Source organism: Lipotes vexillifer, unplaced genomic scaffold (assembly GCF_000442215.2).
Source record: "Lipotes vexillifer unplaced genomic scaffold, Lipotes_vexillifer_v1.1 scaffold253, whole genome shotgun sequence".
NCBI classification, from domain to species: domain Eukaryota; kingdom Metazoa; phylum Chordata; class Mammalia; order Artiodactyla; family Lipotidae; genus Lipotes; species Lipotes vexillifer.
Window position 1 is genome coordinate 2,790,029 of NW_006780322.1, and position 16,061 is coordinate 2,806,089.

The window sequence follows — 16,061 nt, forward strand, 5'->3', positions numbered from 1 at the left end:
TGTCCTCGGGGCGGCGGGGGGGCGGGGCGTTGATCATCAGAATTCTAGACCTTCAGAGCCAAGGAATTAGACCCTGGAGATGAAGGAAAAAAGGCTCTTCATTCTACTTTTCTAGTCTTGCCAACGGGCGGACTCTCTGGACTCTATATCATCAACTCCGCTGGGAAAGAGGTTGAAGAGTTGCTCGCACAGACCTGAATAGACGAGTGTTTGTAGAGTTTATTCATTATCGTTAGTACAACTTATTGAAGACTTTCTGTGTGCCAGGAGGAAGTGTTTGGTGTGTAATTATGTCACTTAATCACCACAAAAAAAAGCCACACCACGACAAGGGGAGTATTTTCCACTTTGCAGGTAAACAGACCAAGGCTTGGCGATATGAACTATCCTACGGCAGGCGGACTCTCAACCACTGCGCCACCAGGGAAGCCCCTATCCATCAATTTTTTTCTGGTAAACGTATATATGTTCGTATGTATATTTGCCTACACGTGTGTACACATGTCCAGACGCTCAGGTCCCAACTCAGATTGGTTGAGTCAGAATGTGGGGGACTGGTACCCGAGCAGGTGGATTTTTTTAAAACTCCCCAGGTGACTCCAGTGTGCAGCCGATTTGTGAGCCAGCGCTGTAATCCAGGCTTCACGGAAATCACCTGTGGGGCTTGTTGAGCGTCCTGGAGCGGTTTCCCCAGAGAGGGCGGGGCAGGTACGCAGGCGCGCAGGGGAATGGGGGCAGGTGGCCGGGCCGCCGCCGCCCCCGACCCCGCGTGGCCCCAGGTGCCCGCGCGGGAAGGCCCGGCCTACCGCCCCCGCGCGCCGCCATGGACGCCGCGCCGGCGCTCCTGAAGGCCCCACCGGCCGAGGTGCTGGACGACGTGCTGCGGGAGCAGTTCGGGCCGTTGCCCCAGTTGGCCGCCGTCTGCCGGCTCAAGCGGCTGCCGTCGGGCGGCTACTCGTCCACGGAGGACCTGCAGTTGGTGCTGGAGCGGCGGCGCGTGGCCAACGCCAAGGAGCGCGAGCGGGTGAGCGCCGGCCCCACGAGGTCCCTGTCCCGAGACCCGGCCGCCTTCCTCCCGGCTCCCCCCAGACCCGCCACCCATTTCGGACACCTCCGGGGGCTCGGGGCACCCACTCCCCGCCCGGGGGCCCGGGGCGACTTCGACCTCCCGAGGGCCGCTCGTGTTCGCCTCCACCCGCGCCGGGATGGCGCCTCACCTGCGACCCACCTGGACCGGTGCAGGAAGCGGGTCTGGGGAAGGCCGAGGGGTCCCCTGACCACTTCAGAAACGTCTCCCCCTGGCAGCCGCTTTGAACCCTCAGAGGCGGCAGTGCGCTTACGTCTCACTACCTCCTGCGCTGGGTGGGTGCTTGGGGTCCCCTTTTCCCAGCGCTCTGCCTCCAAGCACAAATAGGGCGAGGCACAGGGGGCCTAATGGAAGTTACTCTTTTCCTTACTTTAAACAAAGAATTTAAACAAAGCCTGGGTGTGCACCCAGACTCCCACTCAACCCCCTGGCGGGGGACAGAAAGTGGATCTTTCCCGCTCTGGCGGTTACGCGGTTAATCACCCGTGGGGATGGTCCCTCGGGCGGAGTCGGAGCGCCATCTACTGGTAGCTTTTAGTATTCCTAACTACACTCGGGCCCCCAAATTGTGAGATTCCGTCTCCTTTCCGCCCTTTGCAGTCTTTGGGTTGGGCTGCTGCAGAGGCTACCGAGAGAGGGAAGGGCGAGCGCTGGAAGGGGATGTGCGCACATTCCGGCCTGGAACTTGAGGAGGAAGTTCTGCTGGGGGCTGTTCCTGCACACTCCTTGGCCCTTTAGAAACGTAGCCCCAGCCAATCAACTCGGAGCTTTGTTTGGGTACGGGTGTGAGGAGAAAGGACCAAGCAGGTGTAGAAGGCTTAAGGGAAAGTTGGGAGCCCTTATGATAACCCTGTGATCTGATGTGTTGATGTGGCTCTCAAACGAGATTCGGATCCCATAGTTTGCATTTTAAGTTGGGCTTTCCCCACCAGGAAGGAATTGCTTTCTGCAGAGAAGAAAGGGTCCTGGTGTTACCCACTATTTTAAAACCAATGACCTTAGTCTGTATAAGGATGAAATTAGTACACCTGGAAGACAGAGAAATGACTAAATAGGGAACGGAAACACCCACAATGCAGATATAACTACCATGAACTATCATTCTTGTGTATATCCTCCTAGTCTTTTTTCTGCTTATATTTGTGCGTATTCATAATCTTACAAAATTGCGATGATTTAGTACAGATCTTTGTATTTTTTTCACTTAACGTTATCAAAAGCATTTCCTCATATTCTAAGCAGAGCAGCTTTTGAATGCATAGTCCAACATATAAATGGACTGTTACTTATTCAGTCTCCTAGTGTTGGGCATGTATGCTTTTTTGCAGCTTTTTACTGGTACATAGATCTATGCCCATGTCTGATAACTGCTTTAGAGCAAAACAGTAGAAGTGGAATTACTGGGATATAAACAGTCTTGTGACTTTTGATACAAGTTGTCCAATTGCTTTCTAGAAAAGTTTATTAATTTTTATCCCCTTTTGCAGGCTATAGGACTGTTCCCTTTTTCCATCCCCAATGCTGGGTATGATAATCAAAACAAAAATGTTACCACCTTGGTACATGAAAAATGGTATCTAATTTCTGTTTTAATTTGTAGTTCTTTGATGATTAAAGTTTAATATTTTCATAAGTTTATTGAAACTTATGACCAATAAACTTATGAAATACATTATGACCAATAAACTTATGAAATACATTCACTGTATTCTGCTGTGAATGGGCTGACTATGTCCTTTGCCCACTTTGATGTGGGGTAGGAGGGAGCTCTCAATATAAGTGAGTGAGTATATTGGCTTCATGATGTAGTGGGAACCGGTTCTTCGAGGGCCTGTGTCCTCGGGGCGGCGGGGGGGCGGGGCGTTGATCATCAGAATTCTAGACCTTCAGAGCCAAGGAATTAGACCCTGGAGATGAAGGAAAAAAGGCTCTTCATTCTACTTTTCTAGTCTTGCCAACGGGCGGACTCTCTGGACTCTATATCATCAACTCCGCTGGGAAAGAGGTTGAAGAGTTGCTCGCACAGACCTGAATAGACGAGTGTTTGTAGAGTTTATTCATTATCGTTAGTACAACTTATTGAAGACTTTCTGTGTGCCAGGAGGAAGTGTTTGGTGTGTAATTATGTCACTTAATCACCACAAAAAAAAGCCACACCACGACAAGGGGAGTATTTTCCACTTTGCAGGTAAACAGACCAAGGCTTGGCGATATGAACTATCCTACAGAGTTTTGTAAAGCTAAATAGTAGAGTTGGGTTTTAAATCCTGATGTACTGACTCAGAGCTTTTAACCACTAGCCAGCCCGCCTCTACCTTGCAGTGGGGATGCTCTCAGAGGAAGAGAAGGAGGTCTGTGTGGACCTAGACACGCCTCCCAGTCCATCCATCCCTGCTGCCAGGTTCATGCCCCTCCCTCTCCCCTTGCCAGGAAGTGTACTGCCAGTGGCTCTTCGGCATGTGCCTGCCTAGATTCCCCGCCCAGACAAGGGAGCTGTGGAAACGAGCCCTCACAACCGCCTTGCGTGGTTTGGGGAGATGCCTTACAAGTTAGCTTCCTGTGTGTCACTGTGCCTTTTTGCTTTCCAGATAAAAAATCTCAACCGTGGTTTTGCCAAACTGAAGGCACTGGTGCCATTTCTTCCCCAAAGCAGGAAGCCTAGCAAAGTTGATATCCTCAAAGGTGCAACTGAATACATACAAGTTCTCAGTGATGTTTTGGAAGGAGCCAAAGACTCTGAGGTAAAGGTTTAAGAAGTTAGAACAACGATACCCACCGTTTGTTGAGCCCTTTCTAGGTGCCAGGCAATTGATGTGTCCGTTCTAGTTAGTTTATACAGTCCTTTGACCTATTTATGATCCTGGTTTTACCGAAGAAGATGCCAAAATACAGGTAAAGTCCACACAGCTAAGAAATGTCAGAACTGGAGTCTGAATCCAGGTCTAAGCCAAGTTCCTGACCATCTGTATCCCTACCTCCTGTTGCTGTCCAGGGCATCTAGCTCCGAAGTGCTGAGCCTTTACTGGGACTTTGACAGCAGGGGCATGAGAGGAGTTTCCTTAAACCCTGTCTACGGCAGTGCTTTCCTTCAGCAGGCCGCACCTCAGGCAGGACACAGAAAGGAAGAGCCATGTCCCTGGGGAGAGGCCCTCCCTGAGGGGCAACCCTGCCGGAGAGCTCATTGATTTCCTGGTGATGCTGATCTCATGGGGTTTTGTGACCATCCAGTGGGACGACACAAGTGAACCTGCTTTGTAAACTGTGAGGCACCATAATGTCACCACCATTATTGGGGCATGTAGCTCAGGGGTGTCCATTAGGCAGTGGAAGGTGTGGGCTGGTTTCACGGGCTCATTCTATGGAGAGGCAAATGTATAAGGCTTGAAAATGGGTTAGTCGTCAGAGGAGGTAAAACTATGAAGAGAGAAAAGGCCTTAGAAATGAGCGCTAAAGGAGGAGCCATCAGAGAGGGGCAGGTGGAGAAGCAAGATGGGGTCCTACAATCAGGGAGGGGGCATCTTGGGAATCTGAGCATGGGAAGTCATTTGAGAAGCTGCAGGGGGGCCAGGAGTGGCTGGAAGTCACCTTGCTGTGTGCTGAGGGTATGTGGTTGGTAAATATCTGAAATCCAAGCAGAGGGAAGTGGCAGACTTCAAGTTCATTCAATTTGGAAGTCTGAGCCTGGAAAGAAGAATCAAAAGGATGGAAGAACAACAGTTGTTAGATCCATGAAGGCCTTTTCTAATTAGCTATGTGATCCTGTTTAGGGACAAAAGAGGACAGATAGTAGAGAGAAGAGAAACGTATTCATTCTAGGAACTTAGGGCAGAAATAGCCAAGTGTATAATGGTACTTTTTAGTTTCTTCCTCTTGTCTGCTAGTCCTACTTACGTGACTACTGGGAGGATACATTTTGCAGTGGTGGGAATGGATTGTCCTACTGGCCAAACTGGATGGCTGGGTTGTGGCATGGTCATAATACCTGGACAGGTGCAGGTGACTGCCTTAGTTTTTCCTTGCATGTGAATTGTCTAACAGAAGTGCTTTGTTTTGTGCTGCATTCATTATAAAATATAGAATCTGTCCCATGCTATAGTCTTTTTAATGCAGTTGCCAATCACACAACATTTTAAGGTTATAGTAGAACAAAATACAGTCTGTTGAGCAATGATTTTCTTTCCATAGTAACTTAAGCATTGCCCTCATTACCTAAATACAATTTCGTACATTAGAACTTTGAAATATATTGATCTAAATCTTTAAAATCTGTCATACTGTTTGACAACTAAATATGGTTTCTAGAAACAAGACCCAGATCATCAGAACTGTAGCAACAATACTTCTGAACCACATATGTCCTTGGCTAGAGAGCTATCGGGAAATATACCACACGCCGGTTGTGCTGTGGGCTTGAAGAATGAGGAGGAAGGGTCCTGGGCAGATGGCGGCAATGGTGAGTCGGCACACACTTGTCGCCAGGGGGCGATGTCTACAATGGGAGTTATCTATCCAGCCAGGAGTCTGGTGAATTGTTTCTTCTTAGTCATGTTGATGTCCAAAAACTCATAATGCATCCCTTGGGCATGAGGTATTTTCCATGTTAAAACATGATTGAAACAAGATCATTGTGTGAAAGCACCTAGGTGGGGAGGTGAGTTTGCTAGTTTGAAAGGTCTGTTATTATGTTCCCAAGTTAATTGGAAAGCTGCTCAAGGGGAAGGCAACTCCTCCAAAATCACCCAATAGGGACCTAAGCCTAATTTTTTATGACCCTCATTAATACATCAAAAGGTTTTCCGGATTCTGAGGTCTCCAGAAAAAGAAATAAGTAGCTTGCCCTCCATAAAGCTGCATGGTGGTCCCATGTACACACACGCTCACTCACACACATGCGCACTCACACACGCGCATTTGTTTTCAAGTTGGCCTTGTTGGAAGACAGAGTTTTCTAAGTAATAACAAAGGAGTTTATTGTAACATTATCACTTATTACCTTGCCAAACTAAGGAAGCCATTGCATGGAGCAGCCTGCTTCTCCAAGTCTAGAAAGTGGACGTTTTGCTCTTGCTGTGTCTCAGTGTTACACAAACAAGACCCCTTGTTCCATCCTCCAACACGATTGCTACTGAAACAAGAAAGGCTTGCAGGAGTCTGGAACTAAGCAAGTTGCTTAGCGTGGTATAAGGAACAGTGGGGGCCGTGGAGTAACAAATGATGGGTGGTGGTGGGAGGTGGTTTAGAAGAGCAGTTGAGTGCAGGCTCTGGAGACAGAATGCTGACGTTCAAACCCTGGTTTTACCACTTGTTTGCGGTGTGACCTTGAGTGAGCTACTAAAATTTTCCAACCGTCAGTTTCCCCATCTGTAGAATGGGAATGATAATTGTACCTACATAAGTTAACTGAGTTTCAAATGACATCATGTCAGCAGAGTGTCTAGCATAGTACCTGGCATGTCAGTGTTCACTTGGACTTTATTAAGTCTGCTTGCTACGCCATGAGCAATCAGTATTTATTTTTTAACATCTTTATTGGAGTATAATTGCTTTACAATTGTGTGTTAGTTTCTGCTTTATAGCAAAGTGAACCAGCTCTACATATATCCCCATATCTCTTCCCTCTTGTGTCTCCCACCCTCCCTAGCCCACTCCTCTAGGTGGTCACAAAGCACCGAGCTGATCTCCCTGTGCTATGTGGCTGCTTCCCACTAGCTATCAGTTTTACATTTGGTAGTGTATATATGTCCATGCCACTCTCTCACTTCATCCCAGCTTACCCTTCCCCTTCCCCATGTCCTCAAGTCCATTCTCTAGTAGGTCTGCGTCTTTATTCCCGTCCTGCCCCTAGGTTCTTCATGACCATATATATATTTTTTTAGACCCCATATATATGTGTTAGCATATGGTACCTGTTTTTCTCTTTCTGAAGCAGTCAGTATTGATTGGTGAGCAGTCAACAGTGGGCCCCAGGTATTGTCATTCTGTTTGCACCAAGTGGTCTGGGTTTTCTCACTTGGCTCTTACCAATGCTCTGCTGTGGTTTGAGATCTTACAGGCTCTCTGCTGACTGGCTGGCCTCGTTTCTGATTTGATTACTGTTTTCTAAGGATCCCACTTGTGCACATGCTCAGTCTAGATTTTCCAGTTCTGGCCACTTGAGATTTAAAACTTCCCTCTCCAGTCAACTCTTAGGATACAGAATTCCTATTCTGTTACATGAGCTGAAAGGGAATGACTGATAACAAAGAGCGAAACTGAAAAGGAAAAGAGTGGACTGAACCTTGAACCTGACTGTCTTAAGTTAGTAATGGTAATGCTTCCCCAAATGTGGTTTTAGTGTGTTCGATATTAAGGCAAGAATCTTGCTTGCATTTAATCCTCACTGGTCCCTATCAGGTAGGCATCACCATGTCATTCTCACAGTGAGGTGCCTGGCTAGTCCTTCCAGCCAGTCCCCTTGGGCCTGGTACAGAGAAGGCCTGTGCCAGCATCAAGGATGTACAACGGAAGTCCTGCTTTTCCAAGGATAATTGATCATTGAATTTACCAACTTATGGTAAATTGAGTTAAAGTGGGGACTCTTATTTTCTAGTAGGAAACAGGAAAGTTCTGGCTGGAAATTTTTTAAAAAGGCAACACAACACTCAATTTTTAGTCTTTTAGCTAACCACGTCTAAGGTGTTAATTGGAAGAGTGTGCTAATTCTTAGAATGAACAGAGAATCACATATTTGAGATTTTTTATGTATGTGTATAACTTCTGTCAAGTGTGACTTCCAAGATCTGAATGTAAAGAGTGCCAGTTTTTGCAGAAGGATTTTAGGATTTCATCAGTTTTGTCAGGGGTTTCTCATTCTTTGACATTCAGATCATTCATTTAAAAAATTAAAAACATTTATTCTGAAAAAAATCAACTTAAGAAAAGTTGCAAGTATAGTACAAAGAACTTTTCCCCTGATCCATTTGAGAGTAATTTGCCAACCTGATGGCCATCGCCCCTAATGACGTCAGCGTGCATTTCCATCAAATGGGAAATGGGGACGTTCACCTGTATGACCACAGTGCAGCCGTTAAATCAGGAGATTATGTGGCATTACAGTCATGTAATCCTCAGGCTCCATTCAAGTATCACCAACAGTCTTGAAATGTCCTTTCTAGCAAAAGGACCCAGCTAAGAATCATGCATTGCGTTTAGTTGTCCCTTCCCTTTTGCCTCCTTTTACCTGGAAAAATTCCTTGGTCTTTAGGTAACTTTTATGACCTGGACACATCTGAAGATTATAGGCCAGTTGTTTTGTAGAATGTTTCTTGATTCAGGCTTGTCTGTTTCCTCCTGATTAGATTCAGATATGCATCTTTGGCAGCAATATGGAAGTGATGTGGTTTTCTACTCATTGCACCCTATCAAAGGGGAGCAGATTTTGATTTGTCCCATTACTAAGGATATTCACTTTGATCATGTGCTTAACGTAGTGACTTCCAGGCCTTTCCACTTTAAAGTTAGCCCTTTTCTTTTGTAATTAATCTGTATTTTGTGCGAAGGTGCTTTGAAATTATCTAGATATCTCATCATTCATCAGACATTCTATTTTTTTTCTTAAAGTGATATCTATTGTTTTATTTTTTTAATATTTATTTATTTGGCTGGGCCTGGTCTTAGTTGTGGCATGGGGGATCTTTTAGTTGGGCCATGTGGGATCTAGTTCCCTGAACAGGGATTGAACCCAGGTCCCCTGCATTGGGAGTGCAGAGTCTTAGCCACTGGACCACCAGGGAAGCCCCATCAAACATTCTATTAAACTTTTTATTTTGTGACAGAGAAGTCCCATATTGCCTTTAACTCAGTTTCCCCCCGTGGCTGCGTCTTATGTAACTATAGTACAATATCAAAACCAGAAAGTCGATATTGGTATTATGTGTGTATAGTTCCATGTCATTTTTATTTTATTTTATTTTTTTGTGTACGCGGGCCTCTCACTGTTGTGGCCTCTCCCGTTGCGGAGCACAGGCTCCGGACGCGCAGGCTCAGCGGCCATGGCTCACGGGCCCAGCCACTCCGCGGCACATGGATCTTCCCGGACCGGGGCACGAACCCGCGTCCCCTGCATCGGCAGGCGGACTCTCAACGACTGCACCACCAGGGAAGCCCTCCATGTCATTTTATCGCATGTGTAGTTTTATGGAACCATCACCATAAAGCTGTCCCACATGCTACCCTTTATAGTCACACCCACCCACTGCCCCTACTCCTGCACTCTCTCTAACCCCTGCAACCACTAATCTGGTCTCCATCTCTCTAATTTATCATTTTGAGAATTTTGTATAAGTGGAATCATACAGTGCATAATCTTTAGAGACTGGCCTTTTTAAACTCAGCACAGTGCGCTTTATTTATTTATTTTTCACAATGTGCTTTAAATCATCCAAGTTATTGTATCAGTAGTCTGTTCTGCCTTTTTATTGGTGAGTATTAGTTCATGGGATGGATGTGCCACAGTTTAATTATTATTGTAGAACATTTTGGTTGTTTCTATATTAATTTTTTAATACTATAGACTTGTGGTTTTCCATTCAGTGGATTATTACATCATCATATTATATCATGACTTATTTTGTTACTCAAACTGTCCTCATTGTGGCCAGTGACAACCCTTGTAAGTGGGCTGCCTTTCCACTTGAATGCCACCATCATTCTTTGATCACTTCCTTTCTGGCAGAAGATGGTCCAAGCTCGAGCATCTTGTACTTTTCCAGCCTTGGAATCACTTTCCTCAAGGACATCCAGTGGGTAACTCACCTCCCATCTCCATACCATCTCCTCCCTGCATGGCTGTTCTCCTTACCCCTCTTGGGCTTTAGTACCTGTAGCTGGTTTGTTAGAGCTGCCGTAACAAAGTACACAGACTGAGTGGCTTAAACAGCAGAAATTTATTTCTCACAGTCTGGAGGCTGGACGTCTAACATCAAGGTGTTGGCAAGTTTGGTTTCTTCTGAGGCCTCTCTCCTTGGCTTGCAGATGGCCTTTCCTGGGTGTGTGCTTGCCCTGGTGTCTCTCCTCTATGTGTCCAAATTTCCTCCTCTTATAAGGACACCAGTCAGATTGGATTAGGGCCCACCCTAATGAACTCATTTTAACTTAATCACCTCTTTAAGGGTCCTAACTCCAAATACTTCCATTGTATTTTGGGGACCACAGTTCAGCCCATAACAACACCCATGACAGGCTGCCCCTCCATGATAACCCTCTCTAGGATGGATCAAGGTAAAGGGGCCAAGGAAACAAAGCTCAGACTGGTCTCTGTTTGCCAAACAATCGTCATAAGGGGTCATTCCCATTTATTTGAAGGGCAACTACATAGGGTTTCAGGATCTGCCCAGATACCCTAACTGGAGACCTGGGGACAGCCGATGTGGCTCATTGGACTGAAATGCTCAGATACAGGGGGGCTCAGGATTTGGGAGGCAGGTCCCCTCCAGCTTCAGTTTGCAGGAATGGCACCCTTCTTCCTGCTCTTGGAGAGGATCTCTGAGGAGTGGAATCTGGTGCTGGTAGAGATGGGCATTTGGAGGGACGTGGGGGTGTGGTCAGAAAAGGCTGTGTAATATCAACAACATTCCTGAGAGGCAAAATCCCCAGTGAAGCACATAAGAATCTGCTGACGGCAGGACGGGAGATGGACTGCTCGGGCCAGAGCAGGTTCACTTGGGGACCGAATCAGCAAATGAGTGTGTGCGTGGATGGAGAGGACATGGGCCAGCCGTGCATCTGGCCTCGTTAGGGATAGGGATTAATGTCAAGGTCCAGGGAGGTTTGTTTAAAATTGGACTTTCAAGGTGTAGGATTTTGTTCTTTTGGGATTAGACATTACTGGGTGGCAAGATGTTCACTAACCCACCATTGTTTATTCCTTCTATTTGTCACCCGTGGCTATGGCTTGGGCATTTCACATCATGCAAGGCTCTGAATTTTGCTGAGTTGCCTGTCATCCTGTAGAGACTGTGTCCCTGGACACAGACCACCCTCAGTGTTGAAGTGAGATGCCAGTTGAGCTGGGGCCAGAGGAGCTCTGGAAAGCGTTATATGCACGAACGTAAGTGCCTATTATGGGACCTGGATGTGCCGCCATTATACACTTCTAAATTTTGGCCTGTCATAGGAGCGTTCCTTGGAAAGAGTTTCTGAGAGAAGGAAGCCTGGTGGGTGGTAGATTTCCTCGACCCCTCCTCTTCAGGCTGTGGTCATCTGTGTGTGAAATTAACCACTGGGGATATTTCTTCTAATAGCAATTTAAGCTCTGAAATGAGATGGTCTGGCTAGTTGGGATGAATTTATTAGCATCCTGAGAAAGCCCTGAAGCATCTATGTTCTGTCTTCCATCTCACGTTTCCTCCAGGTAGTGGCTACGTGTGATAGCAAAAATTCCACTATAGTAGAGTGTGTGTGTGTGTGTGTGTGTGTGTGTGTGGTGTGTGTGTGTGTTGGGACAGGGGGTAGGTCTAGGCTTTTCCTTGGGAAGCACTTTTATCTGCCCCAGGATTTACCTGTGGCCTAGTGGGCATATTCTGATGAGTTTAGCCAGCAGAGTGTTTTAAAAAATTGAACTTCCCTTTTGATGGGGTAGGTGCTCTTTGGTTTGTCAGTCCCCGCCCCCTCTTACTGCATCTCCAGTGTAGGCATTTAATTTTGCAGTACTGGACCAAGGGCACTGGGCACAGAGGAAAGGCTGCACGAGTGGTTGCATTTGGCTCTGGGACATTATTGTTTTCTAACCTTCGGGGGTTTAGGGGTTGGTGCTCTGATGATACGAATGCTGGTCATTCTGTCTGGAGCTTTGCTAAGGTGAGATGTGGTGCATGCAGGACAGGATCCATCTAACTTTGGAGTAATGCCACCTCTGGTGGAGTGTTCCCCAGGCTACAGCTACTTAGGAAGAGATCCAACCAGCACCCAAGGAAGACCCTTAAGGCCCAATCTGATCAAGTAAGAAGAAAATGTTACAGGGAAGACAAATCCTTATTTCTTTGTGAAAATAAGAGAGGGAGATTTCTTTTGTCGTAACTCAGGTTTTTCTATGGGGACAAAAGATTGAATCAATCATGGAAGTGGGTTTTGTCTGGGTGTATGCATGTGAGTGTATGTGACGTGAAGCTTGGTGTGTTTGAGGAGATCTCTATGTGGTATGTGCTCCTGGGTCTGTCAGTGAGCTGAGCATCATTTGAGAAAGCCAGTAATTTCCATTTGTCTGACACATAATGGGTCTGGTGATTAAATAAATTGAAGTTAGTTCTCATCTATTCCTGTGGACTTTTGGAGGGATTATTTATATGAGTTTTATGAAAGATCTATCTCATTGGTCCCACATGAACAAGGAAGAGAATGGCAAGAATTGGATGGAAGGATCTCTCAAACACCCTTCTCTGAGAGGGTCCTTAGAGGCAGGACTTCTCTGATGTGCTGTGGGACCTCCCTGGAGACAGACAGCTCCTTTGGGTCAGCAGAAAACCACCAAATGCTCGGACCACATAAACCCGCCCCTGAGGGAGGTCATTGTATCCTCCCACCTGCCACCTTCTCCCCTGTTCTAATTCCGGGGCGATCCAGAGCAGATCAGGGATAAAATGTACGCCAAAGACACAGTATTAAAGGTAGACCTTTTAGTGGGAGGGTAAAGGGATTAGAAATACGACTCAGTTATTTTTCAGAACTCTTCCGGTCCTCTTTGGATCGCTCTCTTCCTTTTTGGAAGGTTTTCCCCTCCAGGAGTCGTCCTTCCAGTACCTCTGGTGTAGAAGACAGGCCTGGGGCACCTGCCTCATTGGGGTTGCTCTGAGGTGAGAGGCACTGAGGGGCAAAGTCCCCCTGCATCATGCCATTTGGGCCAGGTCCCCAGGAGAGGAGACAGACACATGGGGCTTTGTGGCCAAAGCCCTGCTCAGAATGAGCTCCATTTGCTGTAAGATCATCTGTATGGCTTTCCCTCCAGACAGCAGGCAGTGAGGCTGTGGCCACAAGGCTGGATTCTGATCTCTGGGTCCTGGCTGGACTTTCACACACTGAAGCAGTGTTAACAATGAGAGCACAGTTTAGACGGGAGGAAATGCCTCTTCACTTTCTACACTGTTCTCCACTTGTTCTTGAGAACCCCTTATGACGCAGATGGTGGGAGAACTCTTCCCCGTTAAGGCCTGTCTCCTTTGAGTAAAGCCGAGTTAGTTCAGCGTTCAGAATATTCCCTGTGGGGGCTCCTTTGCCTCCTAAGTGATCTCCCTCCTCCCTCTGCCCCTCCTCTGGTACCGTGAGGAGTGTGTACACTCCAGAGGCTGTGGTGGGAGCCTCGTGTGTTGCCCCACCTCTGGCCCAGCTAGTTCTCTGGCCCCTGATCTTGGGTGTGGTTGAGCTGACATCCGCTGTGGGTGTCCATGGCCCCCCTGTGGCTTCTCTTGTCTAAGCCACGCCATTCAGAACCCAGGCCTCTTCTCGTATCCCCAGCCTTCCCGCCCCAGATGGGCTGTACGGCTGCCCTCAAGCCCATGTTCCTAAAGATGTCCCTCAGCCAGTGCTCACCAGCTCCTCTGAGAGACTATATCCTGAGAAGTGGGTACTGATCCTTGCTTTCCTCAGATTCTACTCTGCCTTTCTTGGGTTCTGTTACCTTTGGAACTCTCCCCCATCCCCCGGTCAAGGCCAGGATGGCACAGTACAGGACCTTTCCCAGGGGTCAGGCAGCTTCTGCACATTGGTCCATCTTCCCTGAGTAACCACCTCCCGCTCTTTCAATCTCTTTTCCGTCTCGGTTGTGGTAGGCTTTCCGCTGTCATATCTTGCCTCCTCCCTGCTCATGTGAGCACCCCATGAGCAGCCATCTGAGCTCTGCCCACCAGAGCTCTCCCTTTCAACAAAGTCAGCCTCTTTCAAATGAGAGTCTTCCTTTTCAGACTCTTGTTAAGCTTGGAAATGAACTCTGAGGACTTCTGGTCGGTATCTATCCAACCCTTCCCTCCCCGTCACTCCACCCCCCAGCCTTGACTCAGTGGGTGGAGGGAAGGGTACACTGGATAGTATGTCAGATTATCCAGCTACACAACCAACAGCAGGAGTACACCCACCTTATTAAAGTTGCTGAACTGCAGGCTGGGTGTCTATTCCTCAGACGCCCTTCCTCTTGGACCTTCAACACTTGACTTAGATGAGGCCAACATTTTTAAGTGAACTGTGAGAATAAGACAACATCAATAAACTTCAAGTTTTTGTATTCCGATACTTAAATATTACAATCCTGGAATTTCCCAGCTAACTTAAAAAAAAAAAAAAAGAAACTAAGACAACAATCCGTAATACACTGGACTATAGGCTGATAAGATGAAATTATCCTTTAACCTTCTAGGTAAACGCAGCAATACATGAATTGTCTTCTAGGTTTAGAACATTCTGGTTGTGTAAAAAGTTTAAAAAATTTTAAATAAAGCTTCTAAAGCTAAATTTGAACTCAAAAAAAGAAAGTTTGATGACATGTATTGTGGGAAAAATAGATATTGATACTTATTTTGTGCCAGGCACTATTCCTGGCAGTTTATACGTAATAACCTATTTAATTTTCATAACTGCCCTGTGACTTACAAACAATCAAGTCCATTTTACATGTCAGGAAACTAAGGAATGAAGTTAAGTAACTGGCCCAACATCCAGTGCGTGGACAAAGGGTTGGGCATGGGAGATGTGGGGAAATAGTGTTAAACCTTTTAATGGTCTTTCATTCTAACAAAGCTCACCTTGAAATGTAAATGAGTGGACTAGGAAGTAAATAAATGTTTTTTAAAGCTAAATTAAAGCATTTGATTGCAGTATTTCATATTAATATACGTCCGGGTTTCAATTTCTGAAGTGCCTGACGATGATTTGAGTGACTTTATTTTTTTAGCTCATGGATTTAAGATGAGATTTCAGAAAATTGAGAAGCCCAGGGTGATCTTACCATCTTAAAAAAGCCACAGATGGAAATCTACTAATATGCTGGCAAAATTTTTTCCTACAACTGAATTAAGAAATTATTGTAAGGTGTATAACATTGTATGTTGTTTTCTTATTCTATCATTGGCATGTTTAGAGGTTATTATATAGTCTTTATAACAAGTTTTAATGGTTCATTAAATGGGACAATTTTCTAATTGTTGGACATTTGTTTTCAGTTTTTTGTTCTCAACCTGATGTGTTTAGCTCTTTTGTGTATTTCATTTTGTTTTTAGGATAGATTCCCAGAAGTAGAATTGAGTCACAGGTAGGTACAATCTGTGACTTGGTGCCAATTTTTTTTTTACATAAATTTATTTATTTTTGGCTGCACTGGGTCTTTGTTGCTGCGCACGGGCTTTCTCTAGTTGCAGCAAGCAGGGGCTACTCTTTGTTGCGGTGCGTAGGATTCTCATTGCGGTGGCTTCTCTTGTGGCGGAGCACGGGCTGTAGGCGTGTGGGCTTCAGTAGTTGTGGCTCACAGGCTCTAGAGTGCAGCCTCAGTAGTTGTGGCACGTGGGCTCAGTAGCTGTGGCTTGCGGGCTCTAGAGCACAGGCTCAGTAGTTTTGGCCCACGGGCTTAGTTGCTCCACAGCATGTGGGATCTTCCTGGACCAAGGCTTGAACCCGTTGTCCCCTGCGTTGGCAGGCGGATTCTTAATCACTGTGCCGCCAGGGAAATCCCACTTGGTGCCAGTTTATACTACTACCAGCTATGTAAGAGTGCCAAGCCCTTCATATCCTTGCCAACGACGAGATCTATTAAAATGATAGAATTGTAATGGGCAAAAAATGGTATCTTTAAATTTAAACATCTTTGATTACTAACTGATTTTTTGTTTGTTTTAAAACTGTCTGTTAGCCATTTACAATGGGCTCTCTTCTGTTTCAGGTTCCCTCAAGTATGAAAAGTGAAAAGGCTGGCCCAGGGCTATCTTCTACAGACAAATAAATGCAGTCTTGAAAGTTT

The 16,061-nt window shown here is 46.2% G+C and overlaps 1 protein-coding gene across 3 annotated transcripts; it reads left to right on the forward strand.

Moving 5' to 3' along the window:
• Window positions 1-734: 734 nt before the first annotated feature.
• On the forward strand, window positions 735-16,061 carry FIGLA (folliculogenesis specific bHLH transcription factor). Of its 3 annotated transcripts, XM_007453400.1 has the most exons (5): window positions 735-1,024; window positions 3,676-3,828; window positions 5,390-5,540; window positions 15,328-15,359; window positions 15,984-16,061. In XM_007453400.1, exons 1-4 carry the CDS (start codon window positions 824-826, stop codon window positions 15,330-15,332), a joined length of 510 nt encoding a protein of 169 aa, XP_007453462.1. In that variant the 5' UTR covers window positions 735-823; the 3' UTR covers window positions 15,333-15,359; window positions 15,984-16,061. The 3 variants fall into 3 exon arrangements, with proteins under 3 accessions (XP_007453462.1, XP_007453461.1, XP_007453463.1); XM_007453399.1 differs by lacking the exon at window positions 15,328-15,359 and having other exon boundaries at window positions 15,984-16,060; XM_007453401.1 differs by lacking the exon at window positions 15,984-16,061 and having other exon boundaries at window positions 5,390-5,611; window positions 15,328-15,363.

Bases quoted from the DNA above. Each gene is read 5' to 3' on its own strand.
- FIGLA (XM_007453401.1), top strand. From the start codon at position 824: ATGGACGCCGCGCCGGCGCTCCTGAAGGCCCCACCGGCCGAGGTGCTG. The intron at 1,025-3,675 runs GTGAGCGCCGGC...TTTGCTTTCCAG, and splicing joins ACGCCAAGGAGCGCGAGCGG to ATAAAAAATCTCAACCGTGG. The intron at 3,829-5,389 runs GTAAAGGTTTAA...TATGGTTTCTAG, and splicing joins AAGGAGCCAAAGACTCTGAG to AAACAAGACCCAGATCATCA.